Source organism: Anopheles ziemanni, chromosome 2, assembly GCF_943734765.1.
Source record: "Anopheles ziemanni chromosome 2, idAnoZiCoDA_A2_x.2, whole genome shotgun sequence".
Classification (NCBI taxonomy): domain Eukaryota; kingdom Metazoa; phylum Arthropoda; class Insecta; order Diptera; family Culicidae; genus Anopheles; species Anopheles ziemanni.
In genome coordinates this window covers 86557933-86583917 of record NC_080705.1, presented here as the reverse complement: position 1 = coordinate 86583917, position 25985 = coordinate 86557933, and the positions used below count along the sequence as shown (strand labels likewise).

The 25985-nt window shown below is 48.3% G+C and overlaps 1 protein-coding gene and 1 non-coding gene across 2 annotated transcripts; both read left to right on the top strand.

Annotated features, from left to right (window-relative positions):
- The first annotated feature begins 248 nt into the window (after positions 1–248).
- LOC131294624 (helicase domino) lies at positions 249–25985 on the top strand. Its single transcript, XM_058322670.1, has 17 exons — positions 249–435; positions 1429–1538; positions 1618–2645; positions 3343–3514; positions 3837–4071; positions 5235–6640; positions 6721–7730; positions 8058–8244; positions 9118–9254; positions 9329–9515; positions 9613–11127; positions 13192–14154; positions 14468–14692; positions 21339–21374; positions 21775–22423; positions 22478–25173; positions 25218–25985. Exons 2-17 carry the CDS (start codon positions 1440–1442, stop codon positions 25983–25985), a joined length of 11313 nt encoding a protein of 3770 aa, XP_058178653.1. The 5' UTR covers positions 249–435; positions 1429–1439.
- LOC131283272 (small nucleolar RNA Me28S-Am2589) lies at positions 3615–3730 on the top strand. Its single transcript, XR_009188762.1, has one exon. It is a non-coding gene; the product is annotated as a small nucleolar RNA Me28S-Am2589 (small nucleolar RNA).

The following is a 25985-nucleotide window of genomic DNA, read 5'->3' as shown; positions in this document are numbered from 1 at the left end:
ACTTACCATGAATTATGCATTTTCATTTAATATAAGAAATTATTCAATAATGTTCTTTTTCTAAACTGGTGGGTAATATCCGATTCGAACCGAAATTCCAATAACCCATTGTCTCGTATGAACCGGCTTGACAATGTTGAATTTAGACCAGTGGCTGCGTGCTTTTACGGTCGCTTTCGACGCGGTCATGTTGGCAGCGCTGCGGCAAGCTAGCAGGTTCATTCTCTTTTCCGGCAGCTCAAAAGAAAGAAGCATTTTCCCGTGACCCGTCCGAGGCGACGTTCGCGTTGAAGAAGAAATTAAGTTTCTGCCTCACTAGACAAAGAAAGTGCGATCGGGCACGCGTTCCGAATGTTGTATCGCGACGTGGTTAGTGCGAATGTGAAATGAGTGTAATTATCATCCGTTCCGGATCGAAATTGCCCTCCAGTTGAGGTACGAATTGCTCGTTTTCTGCAACCCGGGACTCGCCCGAACATTCTGTAAAACCAAGATGGCGTCCGCGCTGGGGTTTTTTTTTCTCTCGATATCGCTCCCTTCATGGTGTGCTTGAATGTGCTGCTCTAAGCCTCGCTTTCGCTATGGCACAGTGAATCGGCAATTTCGCAATGCCGCAATTTTCGGTCATAACATATTTTTCATCGTTTTATTAACACATTTTTGTAATTCAATTTGGTGAACCGAAAAACAAGTGTACGTGATACAGCAACCGGTAAATGTGTAGCCTCGTCGTTTAAAATGTGCTGGCTGGAGAAAAAGGAGTTAGCTAAAAAATGGCCACCAAAGTGTGGACAAACGCGTGTGCTTCCACAATTTTGCCTGATGTCATCTGGCGGTGGATTGGCTCAGTAAAAAGAAAAAGAATTCGTTTCATGTATTCTCTGCGAGAATCCACGCCGCGCTTGCCGTGTCAGTGTAGGCTGCGTCGTTGAATGGCTGCATTATTTGTTCCGTTCCTGCGGAGCAGCGGAGGGAAAGTGGAAGTTGGCGCGTTTCGCTTGTTTGACAGCTGCCCATCGAGAGCGGCTTCGATGCTTTTGTGTAGTGCTTCGATTAAAGAGCAGAAAATGTGGTCCAAGCGTGTAGCGCATTGTTTACAATAGGTTCAATTACAAAAAAATATGTACAAAATGGAAGCTCATAAATTCCTAGGTAGAGTGTCATTTTTGTTACTTAGTGCGCTACTTCCTTTGAGTGCTATCGAAATATTCCCTTGCCCCATCGTACGGCTACAATGATGATAAATTTCTACTACAATGTGTTCTGAACGGTCCATATTTCTATTCTAGAAAGATGGGTTGTTAATAAGATTACAATCGAGGCATTTGTCTGATCATTTAAATATCGAAGAGCCGTTCGGTCTATGATACGAACGATAATTTCTGGATTCTAATGTTCCGGCCTGGGATTGCTCCTCTTTTCATCTAGATGTATAAAAAATGAATGAAGGCGATACAGCGGGAGGGCAACGTGGTCGAAACCAGGCCCTTCCTGCTGGGACTGATCGTAGAGTACCAAACGTTAACAACGCGGTCCAGGTATGTACCAGAAACGTCCGAAATGAGCCCCTGTCTCCTAGAATGACGCCAACTTATCCTTTGCTTTCCTCTCTGGCAGTTACCAACTGGCACACAAGGACCGGTTACACCAATGTCGCGTGCGTTTAATGAGAATCAGCAACAGGAACAGCAACCACAACAGCCTCAGCAACCAGCAAGCTCACTGCATCCCCCGCGGCAGCACCACGAGAGTCAGCAAATGCAGTCTGCTGGAACACCGACCTCCTCTTCAGTGTCGGCCACCACATCCAGCAAAAGTACTCCACCGCAACAGGATCAGCAGTCGTTTTTGTCTACCGCAGGAAACGGCAGTAGCAGTAACGTCGGCAGCAGCAGCAGCAATAATAGCAATGTAAATAACGCAACGAATGTAACTGGTGTTCAGCAATCTTCGTCATTGTCGTCGTTAGGGGCAACGCAGCAGCAGCAGCAGCAGCAGCAGGGTATAAGTGTAAGAGGCTCCAGCGGAAGCCGAACAACGCCCGTCACCAGTACGGCTAGTGACGCGTATAATGCAAGCTTTTGTAGTGCGGGGGCCGACGAACGAACAGGAAGTAGTGCAGCAAGTAGTGCGAGCGGTACCGGTAGAGGCGACTCCGGAACCGACGGTACAGTGCTTACAGTGTGTGTATCGGATACGAGTGTGGAACCTGCTGGAAGGGGTGCATCAGGGTCAGCAGTAAGTTTGTCCGGCAGTGGTACGACAACGACAGTCAGTGGAAGTGGTGCGTCCAGCTCGAGCTCGGTAGTTCTCGGGAACGTAACGTTAGTGTCAACAAACTCTATACCAACTTCTTCGGTTGCGGTGGCTGGTGGAGCTTTGGTTGCTCCCACTGTTGCTGTTGCTGGTGGAGGGCAATCGACCGCTATTGCTTCGTTTGTTGCTACTGCTACTGTTGCGACGGCATCTTCTGCTTCGCTTGCGGTCAACACTGCTATCTCACACAAGAGTTCCTCGCCGTCTCCCACAGCGTCGCGGAAACGTGTTAAGCTAGAGTCCGCTGCAGATGTAGACAATGATTTTGCTGCACTAAAGAAATTGATTCTGGAGCACAAGTACATGAGATTAAGAAATATCAAAGAAGGGTAAGTACTGAAATCTAAATGAAAGGACATAGATATCTATACTTCCATCATCTCGCGCGTCCGTATGAATAATCAAAACTAATGACACAAGTCAGCCGAACTCAAAATGAAAACATTTGAAAACAAAGTACAAAGGCTTGTTTGCAAACTTTATAACTTTCGGAGAAAGTCTATGCAAGGTTCATTTTTATAGAGCTAGTGATTGGGAAAGGCAGTTAGAAGAAAACCTACCTGTACAGAAAAAAAACCTTATTTTACGCACGAATTGCCACAAATTGAACTTGTGAAGGTACCTAAAGCTAAACACCTTCGATAACGAACGATAACCGGGATGGTCCGGTCTCGGTTGAGATTCAACCCACTCCGTCGCGGTGGAGCGTCCTTACAGATAAGATCATTGTATCTAAAAAGCAATTTACTTTCAATTTAAAAATAACATGTTTACATGTGTAAAACTGAAGCGACAAAAGGGAGAGTTTGAAGTAAAGGTTTGACCCACGAAGTTTATTAGATGGAGCAAACGTCCATAGCTGGAACAGTTTTCTGAAAAGTAGGTCGATATTTTTGGTCAAGTCAAATTAAATTGCGCCGTGAGGCGGGTAAATATCGGCTATTCGGGAGTGGTAGTTATAGCTCTAAAGTCAATAGCTTTAAAGTAGCTGTTAAAACTGATAATTATTGACATTACTGTTTTCAGGTACTCTGAACATGTAGCAGAACTGTTTTTTCTTCAAACCGGTGGAAGTATGATGGAATATCCCACATGGAGAAAAAAGCCACATACACCTGCGTTTACCAACTTCATTCGTTCGTACAAGCTGGAACCTTTGTCTACCAACTTGGAAGAGGCGGGAGAAGCCCTGAAACAGGTATGCTCTATTAAAGAAACGAACTGTTTATAGTGACAAAACATTATTTAAACCATCTTCAGCTTTTTTTTTTATTATTTAACGAAATCATAGTCAAATGCTGTAAATGATGATAAACTTTACTTACTTTCTATCTGATTGGAGTTGGCACGGTCTGTTTTAGACAACCTTTTCCATTTTAAAGATGACTCTACGAGGCATTTGTCTGATATAATACAGCAATGAACCATTGTGTTCTATAACATTGTACCAAATTAATTAAAACGCATTGTTAACATGTGCAAAATTTACTTACTAATTTCTTTAATTTTCTTACCACTAGCAATCTACACGAGCGATCAGAGCCAGTGATCACCCGGTTAGCGCGGGTGCCACAAATTTCGGAAACAGCATTAGCTCCAGCAGCCACGTTTCAACAGTATCGACCAACAAGGGTGGCCGGGAGAGTGCAGCAAGCTTACCACAGGGCGCGGAAATCAAAATACCCGGCGTCGGTGCAACTCCGGTGGCCGTCTCAACAACGCTGCCGGCTGCGGTGGCACAACTTAGCCAGCAAGGTAATATCGGTTGCTGTGTGCATGGTGACATTTCCTATGAGTATTTTACCTCTGGTTTGGCTCTAGCATTAGCTATCAAACGTTGTATCCGCTGCGCGTTGGAAAATACGTGGGGCTTGTTGGAGAAGCTATGATGGGCTGATCTTTGAAAGCCATTCGCTAGGAACAGCTTTATGAATTGAAGCATTTTGGATGGGATGAACAGATATGGAAACCAGTATGATAAGCTCGCTTTGCTTTCATGCATCATGTTTTCCAAGGCATACGCCTTGTGCTATCGATAGTGGACCACCATCTTCCAACGCCCTGCACTAATATATTTTTTTTTCTACGGCGTTGTTTTCCTCTCAATCCTGCGCGCAGGTCATGTCCCCGGTAGACCGCAAGGTGGTCGTCATGGGATGGTGTTTGGGCAAATTAGTGTATCAACCGCGTTAGGAAACCCTCCACAGCCATTGGTGCCAGGTAGAGCACCCTTTTTTTCTATCTAACTTACAATTAGTACCATTATATCACTGTTGAACGATTTTAAACGAGTTAAAATCGAATTTCGATTAGATTTTTGATGGTTGAATTTTATTTTTTCTTATGCAAGAATTATTTTTGATGTTAGATTTTTCCATTCATTTTCATTTTAACTTGGTTCCAATTTATCGCGGCATGAAGATGTTTTTCTCTGAAAATACGGATCTTAGTGCAACATATAGCTTATTTTGCTGAATATTCAAGTTGTTTTTTTTTCTGTTCATTTCTGTTGATCTGTTTGAATCAAATAGGAGCTTTAAAATCTACGATTATATTTATCTATTTCAAAAACAGTAAAATACCAAAAGTTATCCCTTGCATGTTGAGCTGATCCAACAAAAGGACACTCCAATAGTGATTCCAGATATTTGTTTTCAGGGTCCTTTTTTAATTATCGTAGAGTTGTGATGATGAATAATAAATTGTCGATATGTAGCAGACGCTTTCAAGTTTATGTTTTGCTAGAGAATAATCCGTTTGTTTCTGTTTCGGGATGTTTGTGGAATGTTTTTTTTTTCTTGAAATTTTTCACACTCAATGGCGAATCAGTTTTCCTGCTTCTTGTGTACACGGCTACATTTTGTATGTTCGTTTTTGACCTATTTAATTAAGACAAATAATTTGTTTCTTCTCTCCAGGAGGAACACCGATAATTCCCGATCGATTAGGAATCGGCGCTACAGCAGCATCGACGACGACGACGGCGACGTCGGTCGATAGGAAAAAATTATCCTCTGCCGCAGCCGGAGGGTTCGGTTCCGTGGCCAAGAGCGAGTTGGATGCGAGCGGCAGTAGAATAACTGGTGGAGGAACATCTCAGGTTGTACCGACAATTGGCTCCAATGGGCCGTCTACCGTAGGCAGCAACAGTAGTTTGCGGGGTGGAGTTGGTCAGTCCGGTGGTTCGACATCGCGAGTTTATGCGGGCTCGTTAAACTCCGTCCCGCAGCAGAATGGAACGCTGGGGAACGGTAACGAAAGCAGCGGGCAAGGACAGCTGGCGGCAGCCAGCAGCAGCGTCACCGCACAATCGGCGCCTAACACCAACGGACCGGACCAGTACACCAACAAGGCGCGGCAGGAGGTGTTTGTCATGCAGCGAGTGCAGGAACTGCAGAAGGAGGGTCTATGGACGGAGAAGCGCCTGCCAAAGGTGCAAGAACCGGCCCGCCCGAAGGCGCACTGGGACTACCTGCTGGAGGAGATGGTCTGGCTAGCGGCCGACTTTGCCCAGGAGCGCAAGTGGAAGAAAGCGTGTGCGAGGAAGTGTGCGCGCATGGTGCAAAAACACTTCCAAGATAAGGCGCTCGCCGCGCAGCGGGCCGAGAAGGCGCAGGAGCTGCAGCTGAAACGCATAGCCGCGTTCGTGGCCAAGGAGATCAAGACGTTCTGGTCGAACGCGGAGAAGCTGGTGGAGTATAAGCAGCAGACGAAGCTGGACGAGAAGCGCAAGAAGGCACTGGATCAGCAGCTCAGCTTCATCGTCGATCAGACGGAGAAGTACTCGCAACAGTTGGTCGAAGGCATGAACAAAGTGACCGTTCCATCTGCCGCCGCTTCCGGTGGTGGTGTTTCTGGAACGGCCAGTGCCGCCGGGCCTTCGGGAAGTAAGGCGGAAAGTTTAAACTCGTCGCGCATCTCCTCGCCGCACCGGGGTTTGGCGGGTGGCTCGGACGAAGAGTTCTGCCCCGAGGCGGAAAGTTCCGGCGACGACGAAGAAACGATCGCAAAAGCCGAAGCCGAAGCGGAGGAAGGAACCAAAGATGAGGTGGCCGCCTTGCAGAAAGAGTCCGAGATGGATTTGGATGATTTCCTGAAGAATCTACCGAAGGACTACTTGGAAAATCGTGACAAAATCGTCCTGTCCGAACCGGATGATGATGAGGAGGAGGAGGATGGTGGTGGTAAAAGTGGTTCGAATGAGGAGGATGGTGATAAAGACTTTAGTGCCGACGAGGACAGCATGGACGACGAGGATACGATCAAGGAGCAGGAAAGGAAGGAGAAGCATCAGGATCATAAGAAAGAAATCGATGAACTCAATGTAAGTTACACCAATGTACACGAATGGTGACATCAATTTTTGTTTTCTAATGCTTTATTTTCAATAACTTCCTCCCATAGGCGGACAACGAGATGAGCATAGAGGAGCTGATGGCAAAATATAACAAGCCACCACCACCGTCGGGAAACAAAATGGATCTGGATTCTGATGATGACGATGATGATGAGGAGGAGGAGGAGGTAGCCTCGCATATTGACCGGAAGCGTCGAAAAACGCGGAAACAATCTATTGCGGTGGAGTCTCCATCAGCGTCGGAGGAAGATGTCGAAGATAATAGCGAGGGACTCACTGGTTCAGACGACGAGCTGCCTTCGACCGACGAGGAGTTGGACGAGGAAGAGGACGACGATGAAGCGATGGAGACGGAGGAGGACGACGGTATCGGTCTCAAGCATCTGCTCGATGACGAGACGGCTTCATCGTCAGGTGCGACCGGAGCGACCAGTTCCGCCGCCGGCGGTAGCGGTGTATCATCCTCGCCGGAAAAGAGCCAAAGCGCCAAGGACGACATGCTGAACGATGCGGCCGCCATCGCCGAAAGCATCCAGCCGAAGGGCAACACGCTTTCGTCGACCAGTGTAGTGACGCCCATTCCGATCCTCCTGAAGCACTCCCTGCGCGAGTATCAGCACATCGGTCTCGACTGGCTGGTGACGATGCACGACCGAAAGCTGAACGGAATCCTGGCGGACGAGATGGGGCTCGGCAAGACGATCCAAACAATCTCGCTGCTGGCGCATCTGGCCTGCGTCAAGGGCAACTGGGGCCCGCACCTGATCATCGTACCGTCGTCGGTGATGCTGAACTGGGAGATGGAGTTCAAGAAGTGGTGCCCGGGGTTCAAAATACTCACCTACTACGGCACGCCGAAGGAGCGCAAGCTGAAGCGCACCGGTTGGACGAAGGTGAACGCATTCCATGTGTGCATCACGTCGTACAAGCTGGTGATCCAGGACCACCAGAGCTTTCGGCGGAAGAAGTGGAACTACCTGATCCTGGACGAGGCGCAGAACATTAAAAACTTCCGGTCCCAGCGCTGGCAGCTACTGCTAAACTTCCAAACGGAACAGTGAGTATGCGGATGTTCGTAGGGGAAAAAGGGGAAAGCCTATTTGAAAATTCGTTCGAAGGGCGTTGTTTGAAAATTGTTTTACATGATGATAAACAATACGTTTTTATTACCTGATTGGAACCGGCATGGTCTGTTTTAGACACCCGGTCACCATTTTCCGGATGACTCTACGAGGCATTTGTCTGATAAGTCAATTCTAACTGCGCCATACATAAGCTTTCCTTTTCCATATTTCTTTTACCTCGTGTTACCTCCACTTGTTGTATTGCTGAAACGAAACTAAACCTAAATATCTACCATCCTTCACTCCCCTTTTTTTTGCAGACGCTTGCTGCTCACCGGCACACCGTTGCAGAACAATCTAATGGAACTGTGGTCGTTGATGCACTTCCTGATGCCGCACATTTTCCAATCGCACCGCGAGTTTAAGGAGTGGTTCTCAAATCCGATGACCGGCATGATTGAAGGCAACTCCGAGTACAGTGAAACGATTATCAAACGCCTTCACAAGGTCTGTACCCTGTACGTAATGTAATATTATGATTATTTACGCATCCCACACACAAATTACTCATACACACACTTTCATTTGATCGTCGATCGCGAGGTGTTTTCATTATGAGCCTTCGTTCCCCGTCCCTCCGTCATTCTCTGTTGTTTCTTTTTTGTTACAATTGTTTTACCTACACTTTTTTTCATGTTGGTTTGAGTTCATTCTATTCTCTTACACCCTCTTTTGGCCCAAACAAATCACTGGCAGCAGCTACGCCGACAGTGGCTGAAGGAACATCTGGTGGTCAACCAGTTGTAAATCGTAACTAGACATTTGCTATATCAAACTGAAGTGTATAATTTCGGGTTCGTGTTGTAGAGATGTACAACTTAGACATGACAAATGTTTAGTTACGATTGACAACTGGGTTACTATGTTCAGATACAGTTGGCTAGTCGGCTAAAAGCAACTGATAGCGGTTTTGTTGGGTTCGAAGACGGTGCAATGCGGCGTAGAAGACGGAATTTAGGCTTTACACGAGTATCATTTTGTGTTTGGTTAATGTTCATGTTTTTGTTCATTGTGTCGATGTTAACGTTTCGGTTTTTTGATTACTGGTTTATATGTTTTTATTGATTGTAACGTTGTCGATGGCATTGAAGGCAATTTCCATCAACCATCGCTAGGCGTCTATTATGTTTTCGGGATTTAACGTTATTCGTCTGTGGTCAGTGAGTGTTTCTAATCGTTTTTTCATTTTTGGTGGTGAATAATCATAATGTTATCGATTACTACTTACTACACGGTTTCTACGTGTTGATCCAAACCCGGCAATCACGGTGCAACTGTAACAACGATTTGTTTGGCAATTTCCCCACGCACGCGTTGCAGGTTCTACGACCATTCCTGCTGCGAAGGTTGAAGTCGGAGGTCGAAAAACAGATGCCGAAAAAATACGAGCACGTCATAATGTGCAGGCTTTCCAAGCGGCAGCGATTTCTCTACGATGACTTTATGAGTCGAGCAAAGTAAGTGCCAAAGTGGAAAGCTGCAGGCCGTATGAATGTGTTCTCTTTTATTGAACCTTTGCTTTCTATTATAGAACGCGGGAAACGCTTGCGTCGGGAAATTTGCTGAGCGTCATTAACGTGCTGATGCAGCTACGGAAGGTTTGCAACCATCCGAACATGTTCGAGGAGCGCCCGACGATATCGCCCTTCCGTATGGACGGCATTAGCTTCAAGACGGCCTCTCTGGTGTATAATATGTTCAACTACGACCCGTTCACTGTAAGTCTGGCTGGCGATGAGTATTGGGAAGCATGGATGCTCACAAATGCTTATTAATGTGGTCCTCCATGGTGTTTTTTTTCCTTTTCTTCCGCAGCAAGTTGATCTGTCTTCCTTAAATTTAGTTTTAGTTCAGCTGGAGCTGGTACTGTCCGCGTACGTCGCGCATCGATCGCAGCGGCTCTGCATGCCAAAGCGTTTGATCGAGGAGATTGACTCGACGCCGCTCCCACCGCCTCGCTGCCCGACTGGCAAGCTTCGGTTGCACGTGCGCATACCGGACTTTCGCGTGCAGGAATCCCTCGGTGGTCGTCGGCCCGGAGTCGGTTCGACCGGTGTGCGGATCGGCACCAGTCCAGCCATGAAGACTGACGGGACGAAATTCGTCCCGCTTGTAAATGATGCATCGTTGTTAGATAAGAAATCGTTGCCCCTCAACAGCAGACTCATCGACGTGCGAGGGCGAACGTCATCGTCGTCGACGACGATGATGATGATGGTGGACCCTTCCAGTACCACTGGAACGGCGGCAACAACAAGCGGTATAGGTGGGATAAACAGCAGCAGAAGCGCCTCGCCCGCTTTGCTCCTACGTAAACGTGATATTGGTGGCAGCAGCAGCAGTATGCTCACCACCTCCTCCACCATGAACTCACCGCAACAGCAAGCCCAGAACCGGCTCAGCACCGGGCAGGTGGTACAGATCATTCCCGGAGGGGTTATCGGCTCTGGAGCGATGGCTACGCCATCCTACATCATTACTGGCCGGTTACAGTCGGCGGTGCCCGCCACCGGCTCGACCGGACTTCAGCAACGAACGCTGGCGTCGATGAGTAACGTGGTGTCGATGCAGCGAGCGAGTCTAGCAGGTAGTCAGTCTTTGCTCACTGCTACGGCCGGCGGCACCGGTGTTAGCAACCGTATGGTACAGAGCGTTGGCCAGCAGACGCAAATTTCGTCCACCTTGGCCGCCACCATTATGCAACAGTTGAAGAATCATTCCTCGTCGACGCCTCGGACGACATCGGGTGGAGGAGGAGTTGGCACGCGAACGGCTGGCGGAGGTAGTAGAGTGATCAACAGCACCACCATCGATGCAGAGGAACGGCAGCGCACCGAGTTCTATTTAGCGCGCATTGAAGAATCGCGCAAGGAGCGCCGGAGCCAAGTGTTGGAGCTGCTCGGACGGATTAACTCGAAACGGCTAGACGCGACGCCAATCTATGGGCAGGATTTGCGCGAGACGCTGTGCGAGATGATCGAGGAAGAGTTTAGCCAACGGTCCGCCGAACTGATCCCGCTCGGAGTGGCCAGTGCGTATCACTTGCGTCGAGCAACGTGGCGTCGTCCGGGGGCCGTCGTCGATGTGGCCAGCTGCAGCCTGATGGCAGCGATCAAAACGATCGAGCAGCGGGCGGAGGAGCTACGCTACACTATCTCCAATTTTGTCATCTTTGTACCTGCCGTGTGCGCACCGACACCGTATCTACAGGTGTCCCATCCGCATCCCTCCAAGCTAAACGCCGAGCAGCAGTGGGAAATGGCGATGACGGAGCAGATCCGCCCCGCTATCGGTCTACTGCATCCGATCATATCCGCCATGAGCACACAGGTTCGTAATACTGCACATTGAAGAAGTATAAACAGGTTTATCCCATAATATTCAAGTAAACAGCCCAATTTCAATAGAACCCCATTTGCAGCTGAAATTGTTAAAATATATGGTCTACTACTTGGAACTGGACAATGGATGAGGATAAGAGTACTCCCCAACTAAACTAACGGATTGACTCCAAAGCTTCCAGCTTTATGGTTTCCTTCTATGTTACTTGTTGGTATATTAACGACGTTCCAGACCGCAAACGGTTTATATGGCCATTTGCTATCACAGTTCTCGAACAATAGCAAAAGACATATTGTCTTTTCGATCTTAGTACTCATCTCAGATTCCCCAACTAGACTACTAGCAGATTGACTCCAAAGCGTCTAGCTTTATGGTTTCCTTCTATGTTACTTGTTGGTATATTAAGGACGTTCCAGACCGCAAACGGTTTTATATGGCCGTTTGCTATCACAGTTCTCGAACAATAGCGAAAGATACACTGTGGTACTAAAGGATCACCTTAAGAGTTTACCATCAAATGGGCGAAATGAATTGTGACGGTGTTCCTTATGGAAAATCTTTTCCCAGAATACTTACCGAACGATGCAATTGCTGCTAGCTCAGTTGATGAAACATACAAAATTTTCTGCTGTTCTTAAAAGGAAACAAATAATCCTCGTTGCACGGTATGTGGCGACCTCTCTTTTTTATCGATCGATCCCAACTAAACTAGACTAGCAGATCGAATCCGAAGCTTCTAGCTTGATGGTTTCCTTCTATGTTACTTGTTGGTATATTAATGACGTCCCAGACCGCAACCGGTTTTATATGGCCGTTTGCTATCAAAGTTCTCGAACAATAGCGAAAGACACACTGTGGTACACAAGGTACACCTAACAAGTTTACCGTTAAATGGGTGAAATTGTGCCAGTCTTCCTAACGTGCAATTTTCCCCCAGAACACTTACCGAACGATGCAATTTCTGCTGGAACTGTTTCCGGCTCGTAGCATGGTATGTTGCGACATTTCTTTTCGATCGATCTTGGTACTCATCTCAGATTCCCCAACTAGACTACTATTAGATCGACTCCGAAGCTTCTAGCTTGATGGTTTCCTTCTATGTTACTTGTTGGTATATTAACGACGTTCCAGACCGCAACCGGTTTTATATGGCCGTTTGCTATCAAAGTTCTCGAACAATAGCGAAAGACATGCTGTCTTTTCGATCTTGGTACTCATCTCAGATTCCCCAACTAGACTACTATCAGATCGACTCCGAAGCTTCTAGCTTTATGGTTTCCTTCTATGTTACTTGTTGGTATATTAAGGACGTTCCAGACCGCAAACGGTTTTATATGGCCGTTTGCTATCACAGTTCTCGAACAATAGCGAAAGACACACTATAGTACAAAAGGTTCACCTAAAAGTTTTCCGCAAAAATGCTCTTAAAATCGATCGTTTTTAAGCGATACTTTTAAACGATTTTTGCAATGGAGCTATAGCATGTAAGAGTATCCACATATTCTTTGGTAGCTAGTCGTAAAGACAAGTCTACTAGTTGTGGTAATTTTAACAAGTCAGCATCATTTAATAGTGGTTCCACTTGATTATTTTAGTGAAGCTTTTGTCGTGATGCTACACAGTCCAGATCAATGATTGTTAGTTTAAAGACAGTGTGTTAACATGCAAATTATAATCAATGTTCTCAAACGACAGGAGGAAAAGGGTATTGGATATGAATGTTGAATGTAAAACCCATTCATAAACTTCTAAATCGCTGGGTTTCCCATCGGTGGTAATGCTCCAATAATCGATCGTTTTGAAGCGATACTTCTGAACGATTTTTGCAATGGAGCTAAAGTATGTGCACTCATTTTCCAAATGGCGTTTGGTCGCTATTCGACTTCCATGGCTAAAATAATATCCTAGAGCATGGAGGGCTAAACTTGCGATTGTGGGACAATCTTCACTACTATTAAAATAATAGCTTCATGCGTCGATGTTTTGTTTTTTACTTCCCCATGGTTCTAATGTTTCTTACCTATACGCTTTTCTCATGTTGTTTACAAACAGTTCCCGGACCCCCGGCTGATACAGTACGATTGTGGAAAGCTACAAACGCTGGATCGGCTCCTGAAGAAGCTGAAATCGGAGGGCCACCGGGTGCTGATCTTCACCCAGATGACGCGCATGTTGGATGTGCTGGAGGCGTTCCTGAACTACCACGGCCACATCTACCTGCGGCTCGACGGCACGACCAAGGTGGAGCAGCGGCAGGTGTTGATGGAAAGGTTCAACAACGACCGGCGCATGTTCGCCTTCATCCTGTCGACGCGCTCCGGTGGCGTCGGTGTTAACCTTACCGGTGCCGATACTGTGATATTTTACGACTCCGACTGGAACCCGACGATGGATGCGCAGGCGCAGGACCGGTGCCACCGGATCGGGCAGACGCGCGACGTTCACATCTACCGGCTGGTGAGCGAGAAGACGATCGAGGAGAACATCCTGAAGAAGGCGAACCAGAAGCGCATCCTCGGCGATCTGGCCATCGAGGGTGGCAACTTCACGACGGCGTACTTCAAGAGCTCCACCACCATTCAGGATCTGTTCACGGTCGATGCCGTCGAGGAGAACGCTTCGGCTCGGTTGGCCGAAGTGCTCGAGCGCGATCGGGAGCGTAAGGATCGGTTGAATGCGAATCTCTCAGCGACGGCCGCGGCCGCTAGTTCCTCCTCCTCCTCCTCGGCAGTGGCGGTGGTCGACGCGGAAAGCAGCAAATCGGCGATCAATGTTTTCGAGTCGGCGCTGGCGGCCGCGGAAGATGATCAGGATGTCCAGGCGGCTAAGTTCGCCAAAGCCGAAGCGTCCGCCGGATTCGACGATTTGGACGAGATCGACGAGAACAACAGTCCGCTGGCCGATGAGGAGAAAGCGGCGGCGTCGGTTTCGGGCGCTGGCACCGAAGTGGTCACCGTTAGTAAACAGCCAGAGCTCAGCAAAGCCGAGAAGGAAGTACAGAATTTAATTAAACAGGTATGTTTCATGGCGAAAAACTGTGAAGAATATACACAAACGAACCTTCCCCAATTGTGTAACAATCATGCTGGTCTCCGGATTGGCAAGAACGACACCCGAACGACACAACTGTTTTACGGTATCTTTCTATGTTACTTGTTGGCACATCAAAGACGTATCGGTTCGGAAGATTGGTTTTAAATGTGACCGTCTGCCTTCAAGATTCTCGAACAACCAAAAACAAAAGGAAAAAAAAAGTTTCCCTAACTTATTGGTATTCTATCGCGAGATTTCTGCCTAAATATCCTCTTTCGTTTCTCGCCCATTCCAGTTGAGTCCTATCGAACGATACGCGATGCGTTTTGTCGAGGACACCGAAGGTACCTGGACTGCGGTGCAGTTGAAAGCGGTCGAGCAGGAGATCGAGCAGCAGAAACGCGACTGGGAGGCGAACCGCTTGGCCGAGCAGCGAAGGAACGAGGAAGCGGCACGGCAGCGCGAAGCGGAAGAGCACGCTGATCTGCTCACCTTCTCCCGGGAGGATGCCAAAAATCAGGTTAATAATAAAACTCATCCTAGCAATAGAGGTAGTGGTAGTGGGGGTGGTAGGAAAAAGTTGCGTCCCGGTAATCGGGCGTCGCCACCGACCCCGACCCCGAGCAGGTCAAAGGCGAGAGCAACTGCTGCTACCACCGGTGGACATAAGCGGCGGGGGGCTTCATTGGGAAAGAAGGGTGACGTCGTCGCAGGTGGTAGAAGTGATCGAAGGACGGAAATGGTGACGCACCGTTTGATGAAGGGGGGTGGTGGTGGTGGTAGCGTTCGGTCTTCGGTTGCAAAACGCAGGGGCAGCCATCACCACCGGACCGCAAATAGTAATGATCGGAATCTTCCGGCACTACTACCACCGTCCAAAGGCACTCAGAATTCTGTTGCCAAACTGGACGGTGTGAAACCAGCGACGGGGGGAAGTCTACTTGGTAAACGAAAGCACCCACAGGTAGCAGCTCAATCAGTTGCTGCCGGTGGAGGACGGAGGCGAAATTTGCGCCCAACACCACGACAGGAGAGGAGAAGGAAAGTGATGGAGCTGGTAGCGCCTACTCGTCGTAGAGCCGCCAAGCGTGTTAAGAGGGATGAGGGAGCGAGAAGAAGGGTTCCTGGGGAAGAGCAAGAATCTGAGGAGGAGGACGACGACGACGAAGACGATCATACCGATGTGGATGATAAAGACAATGACGAAGACGAAGACGGCGTACAGGAGGAAGAGGAGGAGGAGGTGGAAGAAGACGAGCAGACGTCGTCTGAGGACGGTAATGAATCTGATTTGGATGCTGAAGGAGATGAAGAAGAAGGTAGTACAAAGGAGGAGATGGAGGAGGAAGAGGAAAACGGGCAGCAAGCAGCGGCGGCAAGAGCAACTGCCTCCAGTACGGCGCATCGTAACAAGATCGTGGCGTTGAATGCAGTGAGCACAACATCTCGGAAGTCCACCGCTGTTACTAAACCTTCAGTGATGAATCCCACAGTGGCCCGGCGAGCCTCGGAAGTCACCAAGGTTTCTGCTACAACCGTGTCTGCGTTGCCGAAGCAGCAAGTAGCGATGAATCGCAATGCGAGTAGCTTAAAGCACAGTCGCCCAAAGTTCATCCGAAGAGGAGGTGTTCGTCAAGGTGCTCCGATAGCGGCGGCGGCGGTTTCGGGTACTACCAGTAACAGTGGTGCTGGAGATGGCGGCCCCTTACTGACTGTTACCGATTCGGAGCAGCGTACCACAACGAATGAACCGTCGGCGATGCGCATACTCGACGAGTTCGACAGTGAGTGCAGCCTGGACGTGATGATCGATTCCAACGATGCGCCTGATTCGGACTCGAACCAAATGAACAGTTACTATACCAGTGGCAGTTCGGCCGGCGGAGCGCTAGCGGCGGCTAGAGAGCACGATGATGATGCACACGTGATCGGTGATGGACAACCGACGACACCGCACGCCACCGATCGGCAGCTTTCGCGACCCACCTCAAGGGGTGGACGATCGCGGGACAGTCGAAGCAAGACACCGATCGCCGCTGCGGGAGAAGATGCGAGTGGCGATCAGAGTGGCAACCCTCTGGCAGCCACGCCTCGGACGCGGTCGCGGGGAACGGTCAAGATTAACTTGTGGACGCTGGACGACAGTCCGATGCTGCCCGTTTACAAGCGGACGAAAACAAAAAACACCCCTCCTCGGCTGCAGCTGCACCACCAGACCGTGGGCAATCACCACAACGACAGCGACACGAGGTCGTTGGATGATGATGCTGACGGTTCCGATATGGCACAGGATCCGCTTATGCCGGACGGTACGATGGAAGACGAAGACGATGATACTGGTGCGGGAAAGCGGAAGGTCCCAGTAGAGAACAAGTTGCCCACTGGCGGCCCAACATCATCCGATGGCAGCAGCAGCACAAGCAGCAACGAAGTGGTTTGTGTAAATGCATCTCAAATTACTTTGTTGAAGGATCTGAAAGTCATTGTGAACGATTTCAACAAGCCGCCCAGTACGGCGCAAACGTCCACCGTTCGATCGGCGACCGCCGCAGATGGGCGGAAAAATGTGAGCGATGGGTTCCGGACACCCACCCCGACCGTACCGAAGTTGCGCCGCCTGAACCGACTCTCGCTTGGGCGATCCGTTTCACCCGCCAACAATCGAGCCACCCGAACGCTGGACAGTTGGTTGGCATCATCGAAACAGGGAGAAGGGAAAAACAAAGACACAGACCCTCTAATACAAAACACTCCAAAAGGCGAGCTTCATGGGCCAACGACGACGATGGGGTCGGTAAAATATAAACCGGCCATTGATGCTACCGTTGGCGATCATCATGATGATACCATAGAGAATGGTCAAACTTGATGTAAACTAGCTGCCGTTTCGACAACCACCACCAGAGCGTCAACATCCGTACTAATGGGGTTTAAAAACAGCCGCTCTTTGCGAAAGCTATGCAACATACCGCCCTCCTCCTGTACCTTTTTCCTTTAACTTCGTTTTCTAAAGCATTCGACAAGAACAGTTTGTGTGTTTCTCAATCAACACAACATCACAGTGAGTGTGTACATAGTAGAATGTTAAGAACTTTATCACGTACGAAAGACGATTCCTTTGGACTGTTGAGAACTGTGACCGTGACCGGTGAATTATGGCGGAGTTATTATGTTTGGTCCTTATGTTTGGAGCTGCAAAACCGTTTTGTTCAACCGACACTAGACTATTAAAAAAATGAACCGCCGACGACGGTGAGAGATTCGATAACGTTTTTATTAGAAGCGAACTTTGTTTTAAATGGACTGCTTCTTTGTTTCGTTCGCGTACGCCGTAGGGTTTTTTATTTGTTATTTTTAATGTTTTCAAATGATCAATTGATTCATTCAATATGTACAGATGGTTCCATAAGTTTTTCCAATCACTGGAAGGCTTCGCTAGATAATGTGTTCAAGACGAAGCGAACACCATTGTCTCGTTTATGGTGTGTTTATAGTTAGAATTTATTTACAGTGTTGGGCAAAACTATAAGCCAGCTCAATGTATACAGTCACTTTTCGTGTTTAGCAAAATATCAAGGAAGAAAATACACCCTCTAAGGCTCGTTTGTATAATACAGGAGCAAGTTATATTTATTTTTAAAATACGTCAATCTTTGTTAGGTTACTTTTTTTTCTGACAATATCGAACAAAATCTGCAAAACGGTGGTTAGATTTATTAGGATTTGTCACAGAAAATGTATGTAACATTGCCTGGCAATTACCGCTTGTCTGACTTTTACGTTTTGAAATTGGTTTGCTTGAGAGTAAACTTTTTAAATCGAGATTATTAGGTTCAATAATTTTATTACAATTTTAACAGTTTGACATGCAAACGAAATTCATTCATGGACTTCGAGCTATGCAGATCCGCGGACTATTATGACGTCATCAGACAATGTATTACTGTTTGGACAAACTTCTTGAATACGTTTACTCTATTCGCCGGAAAACATTTAGTTTAACCATTTGCTTTTAATCCTCGCTACAAGCCCTGCGCGCTCTTTTGGTGGCCTGTCTTTAGGTACAGCCTTTGAGAATTTCACAGACCATGCTTTGCGTTGTCATTCGAATGTTACGAGAAACTGGGTGTGACATAGTCGTAGAGTTTATAGACCTCGTCTATCATAGATCGTGTTCACGATCTGAACCTAAACATGCTCCAGATCATCTTTCTAAGCTAAAGCTTGGAACATTTTACACGGCGGTGGTGCTGATCCGACACTATGTAGTCAGCAATATTGTGGAAAGTTATGAAATGGCATTGGGTCCTAAAATGACCTAAAAGGTCCTACTAAACGATTACTGTATTACTATCGCCCTCATATTTTATCGGTCCTTGTACGCAATTGTCAAATAAGGGGCACACATGCAGTAAAATAATACGAAGAATCTATATTCCTTACGTCTACACGTCTTACGTGACCAAATGTGTAGTATCCTACGCCACCCCTATCTGATTCCCTTGCTCACTCTTCTTCCGCCTCTGTCTCTACTCTCTCAATCTCCCTCTCTCTCACTCTCTTTATCTCTCTCCATGTTACAACCTACCTTCTCCACTGTGGAGTAGAAGGAGGAAAGTATAGGTGATCAATCGGGTCCTTGGGTATCATGCCACTTGTGATAGAGTTCGTTTGTACAGTAAAAAATCGACAGTAAAGTCACTATTTATTTCTCGCCATCATTATTTCATCACCCCCTTCATCCTTCTCGGTCACAGAGATGAAATATAACGATCATAGTGTGTAAGTGAAATTCCTCCCCCAAGGGAGTTGTGGGGTGCGCTTTTTGCACGCATTCCTTTTAAACTGAAACTTATCCTTTCTCCATGGAGTAGTACTACTTTGTTCGAAATGATACATTTCTGTCGATCATTTTAGGGGGGGGGGAAAGGTTATAAATTCTAAGTGTCAGTTAGGTGTTATCTCCTTCTGTTAAAAAACTACTACGGCTGGTGTTAAAGATTGCAAATCTTCAGTTAGTGTATTGTATACCGATGATGGCTGGCAAACGATTCGCAGATTATCGCTGCTGATATTTACCACCAGCAACCCCCGTCACCCATTGTGTCCATGTTTTGTTTCAATTATAGCCTTTTTTCAAAATTTCAGTACCCCAGAGCAAAAACCTAATACTTACAGAAAACAAATCACATGGTTATACTGCTGATAACTTCATTTATAGAACTATAACAGGGGACATAACCAATGACAAAACGATGCGCACGAGGTGGACACAACTTGCCTAAGCGAGCGTTTAGAATATGGCAACGTAAAAAAATGAGAACAAAATCAGACTGCATTATTATATCATTCAATTACATAACAAACTACAAAAATTAACAGGGTGATGAATAGCCTCCTGCGCCGAGGGGATGCGATTGTGAGACGGATCAAACGACGTAAAGAAGACCACGCATAACTGGTCTGATCCAATGTCTGTGTTGTGTATGTGTGTGTGTGCGTGTGTGTGTAGAGTGTATGTGCGCGTGTAAAAAGAAATGTTAGGATACAGAATAAGAAAAAAAAACGCGGATAAAGTAAAATATTACAACCCAGGGATATGTAAAAAAATAAATAAATTCGCTACAGAAGAAGCGTTTGATAAACCTGACACAAGATAAGATGCATGAAAAACGGTGATCGTAAGGCTACGAGAAAAAATTAATAGAATAAAAAAATTGTCCTTGCTGAGTAAAATGCTGAGTTGATGAATTCATTATATATTTTTTTCTAACGAAACGAAAACGAACGGCACAATTAATGCCTGAAGTAGTACAAACAAAAAGATCAAATTTTTGGTGTCACAAAAATGATCGTTCTATCTTTCTAAGAAAAGTAAATCAGCGACGAGTAAAACGGATGGTTTCCTGAAAGGCCAAACACATGGTCCTGATATGATAACAGAGGATCGGAACGCAATAAATCGGAAAGAAAAATCAAAGAAAAAAATCTCAAAGAATCCAATGACGGACGTTGGTGATGGTGCTTCAATATGCTACTATTGAAAGCTAAACTATGATTAACAGGATAAAACCGAGCGATAAGAAAGGAGATCGAACATCACGAATAGAGCGAGAGAGTTAACGAGTGAGCGAAACAAAATAGAAAGAGAGAGAGAGAAAAAGCGAATGTAATACGAAATGCGAATTGCGTCACAAGAGAAGTGGACGAAAATCCAACATCACTTGCTGTTTATTGTACGTTCAAAATTGCATATCGCTGTGGAGCAGCAAAATAATTGACCCAAAAAATGTTTAAAATTATATTTAAAAAACCATAGGGTCATAGCAAAACAACCCATATAGTCCGACTTTTTGATGGCACCAAAAATATATGAACAAAAAAACTAATTTTGTTAGGAATTGATGTATTATGCATGTAAGACTCGTTTGCAAATTTTCCATAGTATATACATTTTCGGTATCAATTTTTGGGTCATCACTAAGCAAAGTATGACATCAAATCTCCGCACGATAATATAGTATGTGTTATTCGAACGTACACGTAAGCAAATTCAAACAACTCAACAAACAGCAAGGGGAAATTTATTTTGTTAATTTTTTCTTGTAATTACTGATGCATTCAAAGATTTCAACATTGATAAAAATAACTGCGCAATACGCAATTTGTCAGGCGATTCCACCGAAAGGAAGTTAATTACTTTGATGTCCATTTGTTTCATTCGATTTCTGTGTAAATGATATCCAAAGGATATTTTTGTATTACTCTACTGTATAGTACAAAACAGATAAGAAATGGTATGAGTGTAACCCCGCGACAACTAATTGAAATCATCAATAAGTCCGTAGAAAATACGATTCTTGAATGCATCATAAAATTACGAAGAACATACAAATTACTTAATCCGTCATGGTTTACTCTAAGTAAAATATGAGGGTTAAGCATAAGAAAAACAATATTTATGTTGTTATCAATGCAGTAGCGTGCATATTTGCAGCAAAACGAAACAGTTAAAATTAACAAAACAAAATAATCGTCCAGAGTAATGTCTATATTACACCCTATCTCTCTCTATTTTTTCTCACTCTCTCTGACACACACACTCGCTCGGTTGCTCGCTCGCTCGTTCGCTTGTTCGGTAATGATGTATCGTGGAAATGCGCTAGATATGGATATCGGATAGTACGATGGAAAGGATGCCGGTGAGTATAAGACCTTTTTTTACATTTGTTCATTAATGATGTAGGCAGAAGACAACCTCATTCCCAAAAGATAAAAATGGCTAAACAACAACAAAAAATACCGAGAACATAAATCTTGGTTCTTTTGCCAAGTTCGATACTAATTGTGAGTGAAAGTGATACAATTGTGGAAGCTATTTTAAGTAATAGTATAGCAGAATAATGAAATTTATATTAGAGAAGAGCTTGTTTTTTAAAGGAGAAAATAGCTTCGAAAAAATTCTTCACCTTCGCTCGGTTTCTGGACTACAGAATCAGTTTCTTTTGCCAACAATATCCTGCGGATACAGTTTATTCTGCCTATGTCCTTTCCCCGTTTAAATGCGTACGAACGAATTTCATAACTTGATTGATTTTACAGATGTGGTGTCCCCCTACACCACCGCAGGATGATAACGATCTGTACGTGGATCATTCGCTGACGTTCTTGTACGACACGTCGGACATCATTCCGGAATCAGATTTACCCCCGGTGTACGTGAAAAAGGACCACAAGCGCAGCCGGTCGGAAGCAGGCTTCTGCCCGGAAGGGCGCCGTCCGCCGAAGATTCGTCGCGAGGACACCTATTACGCGCCGCGTTCCCTGTTCGATCGGCCCACGCCTCAGATTGCCAAGCTGCGCAAGGAGTACAAGCTGCAGCGGTACAAGGGCATCATCAAGCCGTTCCCGCCCATGCTGGCGATGAAACCGAACACCGTCCCCATGAAGCCGCCGGTCGAACCGGAGGGACTGCCAGAGTGGACGGTGTACGAGGACATGGCGATACTGAACGTGGTGCAGAATCTGCAGGGTTTGCCGCTGAATTTGATGGTTATTTCGCCGGGCCATACGCCCAACTGGGACCTGGTGGCGGACATCGTAAATCAGACGTCGCGCACGCATCGGCTTCCGAAGCAGTGTCGCTATCGGTACGAGAGCGTCATCATGCCCCGTGAGGAGGGCAAGTTGCTCGAAAGTCCGAAGAAGCAGAAGAAGAATAAAAACCCGCTGAAGCAGGGCACCAACGGCGGTGGTGGTGTTGCGTCATCCGCTGGTGGTGCAGCAGGTGGTGGTAGTGGAGGAGGGTCTACCTCGCCGACACCTTCAGCATCGGCCCGTGCATCCCCACCGAAGCAGATACGGTCGATGCGCACCGGCCAGCTGTACACGAGCGATGCGAACAGCTCGTTCATCAAGCTGATGCGCCAGAAGTTTGACAACATTAAGACGGCGTTCGCGGCGAAAAAGCCGACGCCGGTGAAACCATCGCTCTCGAGCGCGTTACCTACGGTGCCGAAGAATCCGAAGCATGCACTGGTGCTGGCACAGAACGGCATCACGAACTACGACAGCCCGTTGACGCCGGTTGAAATTGCAACCCGGCGAGCAGAGCGCATTTTGAAGGAGAAGCACAAGCAAACGCTCGCCCAAGAGCAACAACAACAGCAAGCTCAGCAGCAGCAGCAGCAAGCTCAGCAGCAACAGCAGGCTCAACAGCAGCAGCAGGCTCAGCAGCAGCAACAACAGCAATCAGCAGGTTCTCAGCAGGTTGTACAAGTGGTTCAAACCGCAACTGTACCGCAAACAACGACGGCTGTCGTGGCGACCATCCAGCAGCAGCAACAGCAGCAACAAGCACAGTCTCAGCTAGCCACGGCAACCGTAGTAGGCGTGCAACCGATTTCGACAACGACTCAGCAGGCGACGCCACAGACACATGTGCAAACAGCAGTCGTCCAACAGCAGGTTGTGCAGCAGCAGCCTTCCACGGCAACCATGCAAGCAGTCACAGTAGCCCAGCAGCAACAACAGCAATCGCAGCATTTGCTACAGCAGCAACTGCAAATTCAGGCACATTCTCTGTCCCAGCAAGTGGCCTCAGCGCAACAACAGCAGCAACAACAGATAACATCTGCCGGTGGGGCTGGAGGAGGAGTACCGCAGGCTACGATTGTTGTGTGCAGCGTGCCGACGAATGCCACCTCCACCGTGGCAACGATTGTGCAAGCATCGACACTGCAAGCTGCTGCGGCTCGCACCGGTGGCTCGGTGGTGAGCATTTGTCCCAGCCCGAACCAATCACAAAGTCAGCAGCACATCGTGAAGGCGATAGTGGCCAGTTCGGCTAGCCAGAACTTGCTTTCCCAGCAGTTGGCGCAAGTAGCAGCTGCACAGCAGCAGCAAAACAGCAATCTCCAGCAGCAGCAGCAGCAGCAACAAGGTGGCCAGCAACAGGTTTCGGTGGTACTCACGACGCCGGTCACTACGATGTCCGGCGTAAGCACGGTGCAGCTCTCCTCGCAGCCTCAAATCGTGTCGATCCATCAGCCGGTTTCCTCGCAGCAGCAACAGATCGCGCTGCAAACCAGTAGCACTGCGAGCGCCGTGACGCAAGCCTCGATCGTGCAGACGCTCGCAAGTCAGTCGATGCCGCAGGTCGTATCGGTCGCGCAACTAGCCTCCAGTGCAACCACGATCCAGCCAACGCAGGTAGCCACTTTAACCACCTCGGCGCTGCGGGCCCAACGCATTGTCGCACCGCCCGGAACGTTGCACGAGGTGGTTCTGCAGCGCTCCGGCTCGCAGAGCCCAACCGTGGTCAGCCTCGGTGGTGGACTAACGCAGGCACAGCTACAAACCGCCCAGCTGCGCCTTTCGATGGCCGGCGCCCAGCAGGTGTCCGGCGTGGTGGCCAAATCCATCTCCGTCGGTACGGTGACGACGGCCGGGAAGCCGATCAACACGCCGCAGATACAGTTCTACCGCCAGCAACCGATTCGCCAGCAGCTCAAGGTGCTACACCCGGGTACGGCCACGCAGGTCGGAGGGGGGACGCTGCAATCGGGTGGGCCCGGTCAGCCGACCATCGTCAGCCCGGCGATCATTCAGGGCAACATCATCCAGACGGGAGGCACGGTCGGTCAGACGGTGGCAACTGCGGGCGGCCAGAAGGTGCTACCCGGCGTGGTTAGTTCGGCCCAGGTGACGCAGGTCGTTTCGGCCGCGGTGAATGTTTCTTCCGGCACGCAGCAGCAGGTGGTGACGCAGACACCGACCGTCGCGAGCGTGGCAACGGTGCAGGTGGCTCAAGGTCAGCCGCGCATGCAATACATCAAGCAGCTCGGCCCCACCAAGCACATGATCACGCGGCCCGTGACCGAGAACGAAATGCAGCTGATGGTGAAACGGCAAATCCTGAGCCAGCAGCAACAGCAACAACAGCAGCAGCAACTCGGCAAACAGCAGCTCATTCCACAGACGCAAATCTTCGCCCCGGCCAGCCTGCAGGTTCAGCAGGCGACCGCGGCCGGTACTTCCACCGGCCAGCAGATCGCCACGCTCGTCAAAACGTCCAGCGGAACGGCGGTGGCCGCAACCGGCATGACACTGTCGCATGTGAAACCAGGCCAGCTGAAGACGATCAGCAGCCAGCAGCAGGTCCGCCAGTTGCAGCTGCAGCAACAGATTCTAGCGCAACAGCGCAAGGGCGCGGCTAAGATGACGCAGATAACGCAGGTCGCTGGCAAGGCCGGTCAGCCGACGCAGCTGTTTGTGCAGGGACCGAAAAATCTGGGTGGCGGGACCACCACCATGACCATGCAGCAAATACAGCAGGTGATTCGTCACGCGAACCCCGGGTCGTTGGCCAGCGGGGGTCAGATTGTGCTCGGCAAAACGGGTGTCGGGCGGATGATCCCGGTTTCGGTGTCCCAGCAGCCGAATCAAGGTCAAACAATTCAGGTTAGCATCTTCTCAAACTATTTAGCATTTCTTCAAGATGTCTCTTGTTAACAAATCGTTCATTCCCATCTCCCAAATGACAGGTTGGTAACATTCGCGCACAAATGCCAAGACAAAACATTGGCACGATCAAGGTGGCTGGCGGTGCGACGACCGCCCAGCAGCAGCAAGTTATTCTGAACGCCATCCAGAGCCAGCAGCAAGCGGCGGCAGCAGCGGCCGCGGCACGTTCCAATGCCAGCCCGGTACGACTGCAGACCACCTCCAGCGGCTCGTTGGTGGCCGTAACGGTCCAGCAGTCGCCTCAACAACTCCAGCAGCAGCAGCAGCAGCAACAGATAGGGGTTAGTGTCAGTGGGCCATCTACCGTTACCGTTGCGACCACCGGACCGACGCCGCTCGGAGGAGGAGTGGAGGCGGTCTCACAAAGCAGCCAGACAACTTCCGGGGCCAACAGTGTCACCGGAAGCACCACCGTACAGTCCATTATCGGTGTACCGCAGGTGGTAACGCTGCAGCAGCAGCAGCAGCCTTCCGGTGGCCAACAGCAGCAGCAACCAACAGCACAGCTAATTACGACAACCGCAACGATCGTGCAATCCACCGCGGGTGGTGGAACCACTAGCACATCGGAGGGTCTGGCTTCCTCTACAACCACGGCCGGGTCAGCCGCTGCTTCGGCTGCTGCTTCCGGCGTCGCTGGCGGTGCTGCCACACTAGGAGGCAGTGTAGTGACTGTTGCTAGCTCGGGTGGTACGGTGGCGCCGCAAATTGCCACCACCGCTCAGCAGCAACAGCAGCAGCAGGTAAGCATGATCAAGAAGAAACAATCACCGAATGTTGCAAAGTAA

Bases quoted from the DNA above. Each gene is read 5' to 3' on its own strand.
- LOC131294624 (XM_058322670.1), top strand. From the start codon at position 1,440: ATGAATGAAGGCGATACAGCGGGAGGGCAACGTGGTCGAAACCAGGCC. The intron at 8,245-9,117 runs GTCTGTACCCTG...CACGCGTTGCAG, and splicing joins TTATCAAACGCCTTCACAAG to GTTCTACGACCATTCCTGCT. The intron at 25,174-25,217 runs GTCTCTTGTTAA...CCCAAATGACAG, and splicing joins ATTTAGCATTTCTTCAAGAT to GTTGGTAACATTCGCGCACA.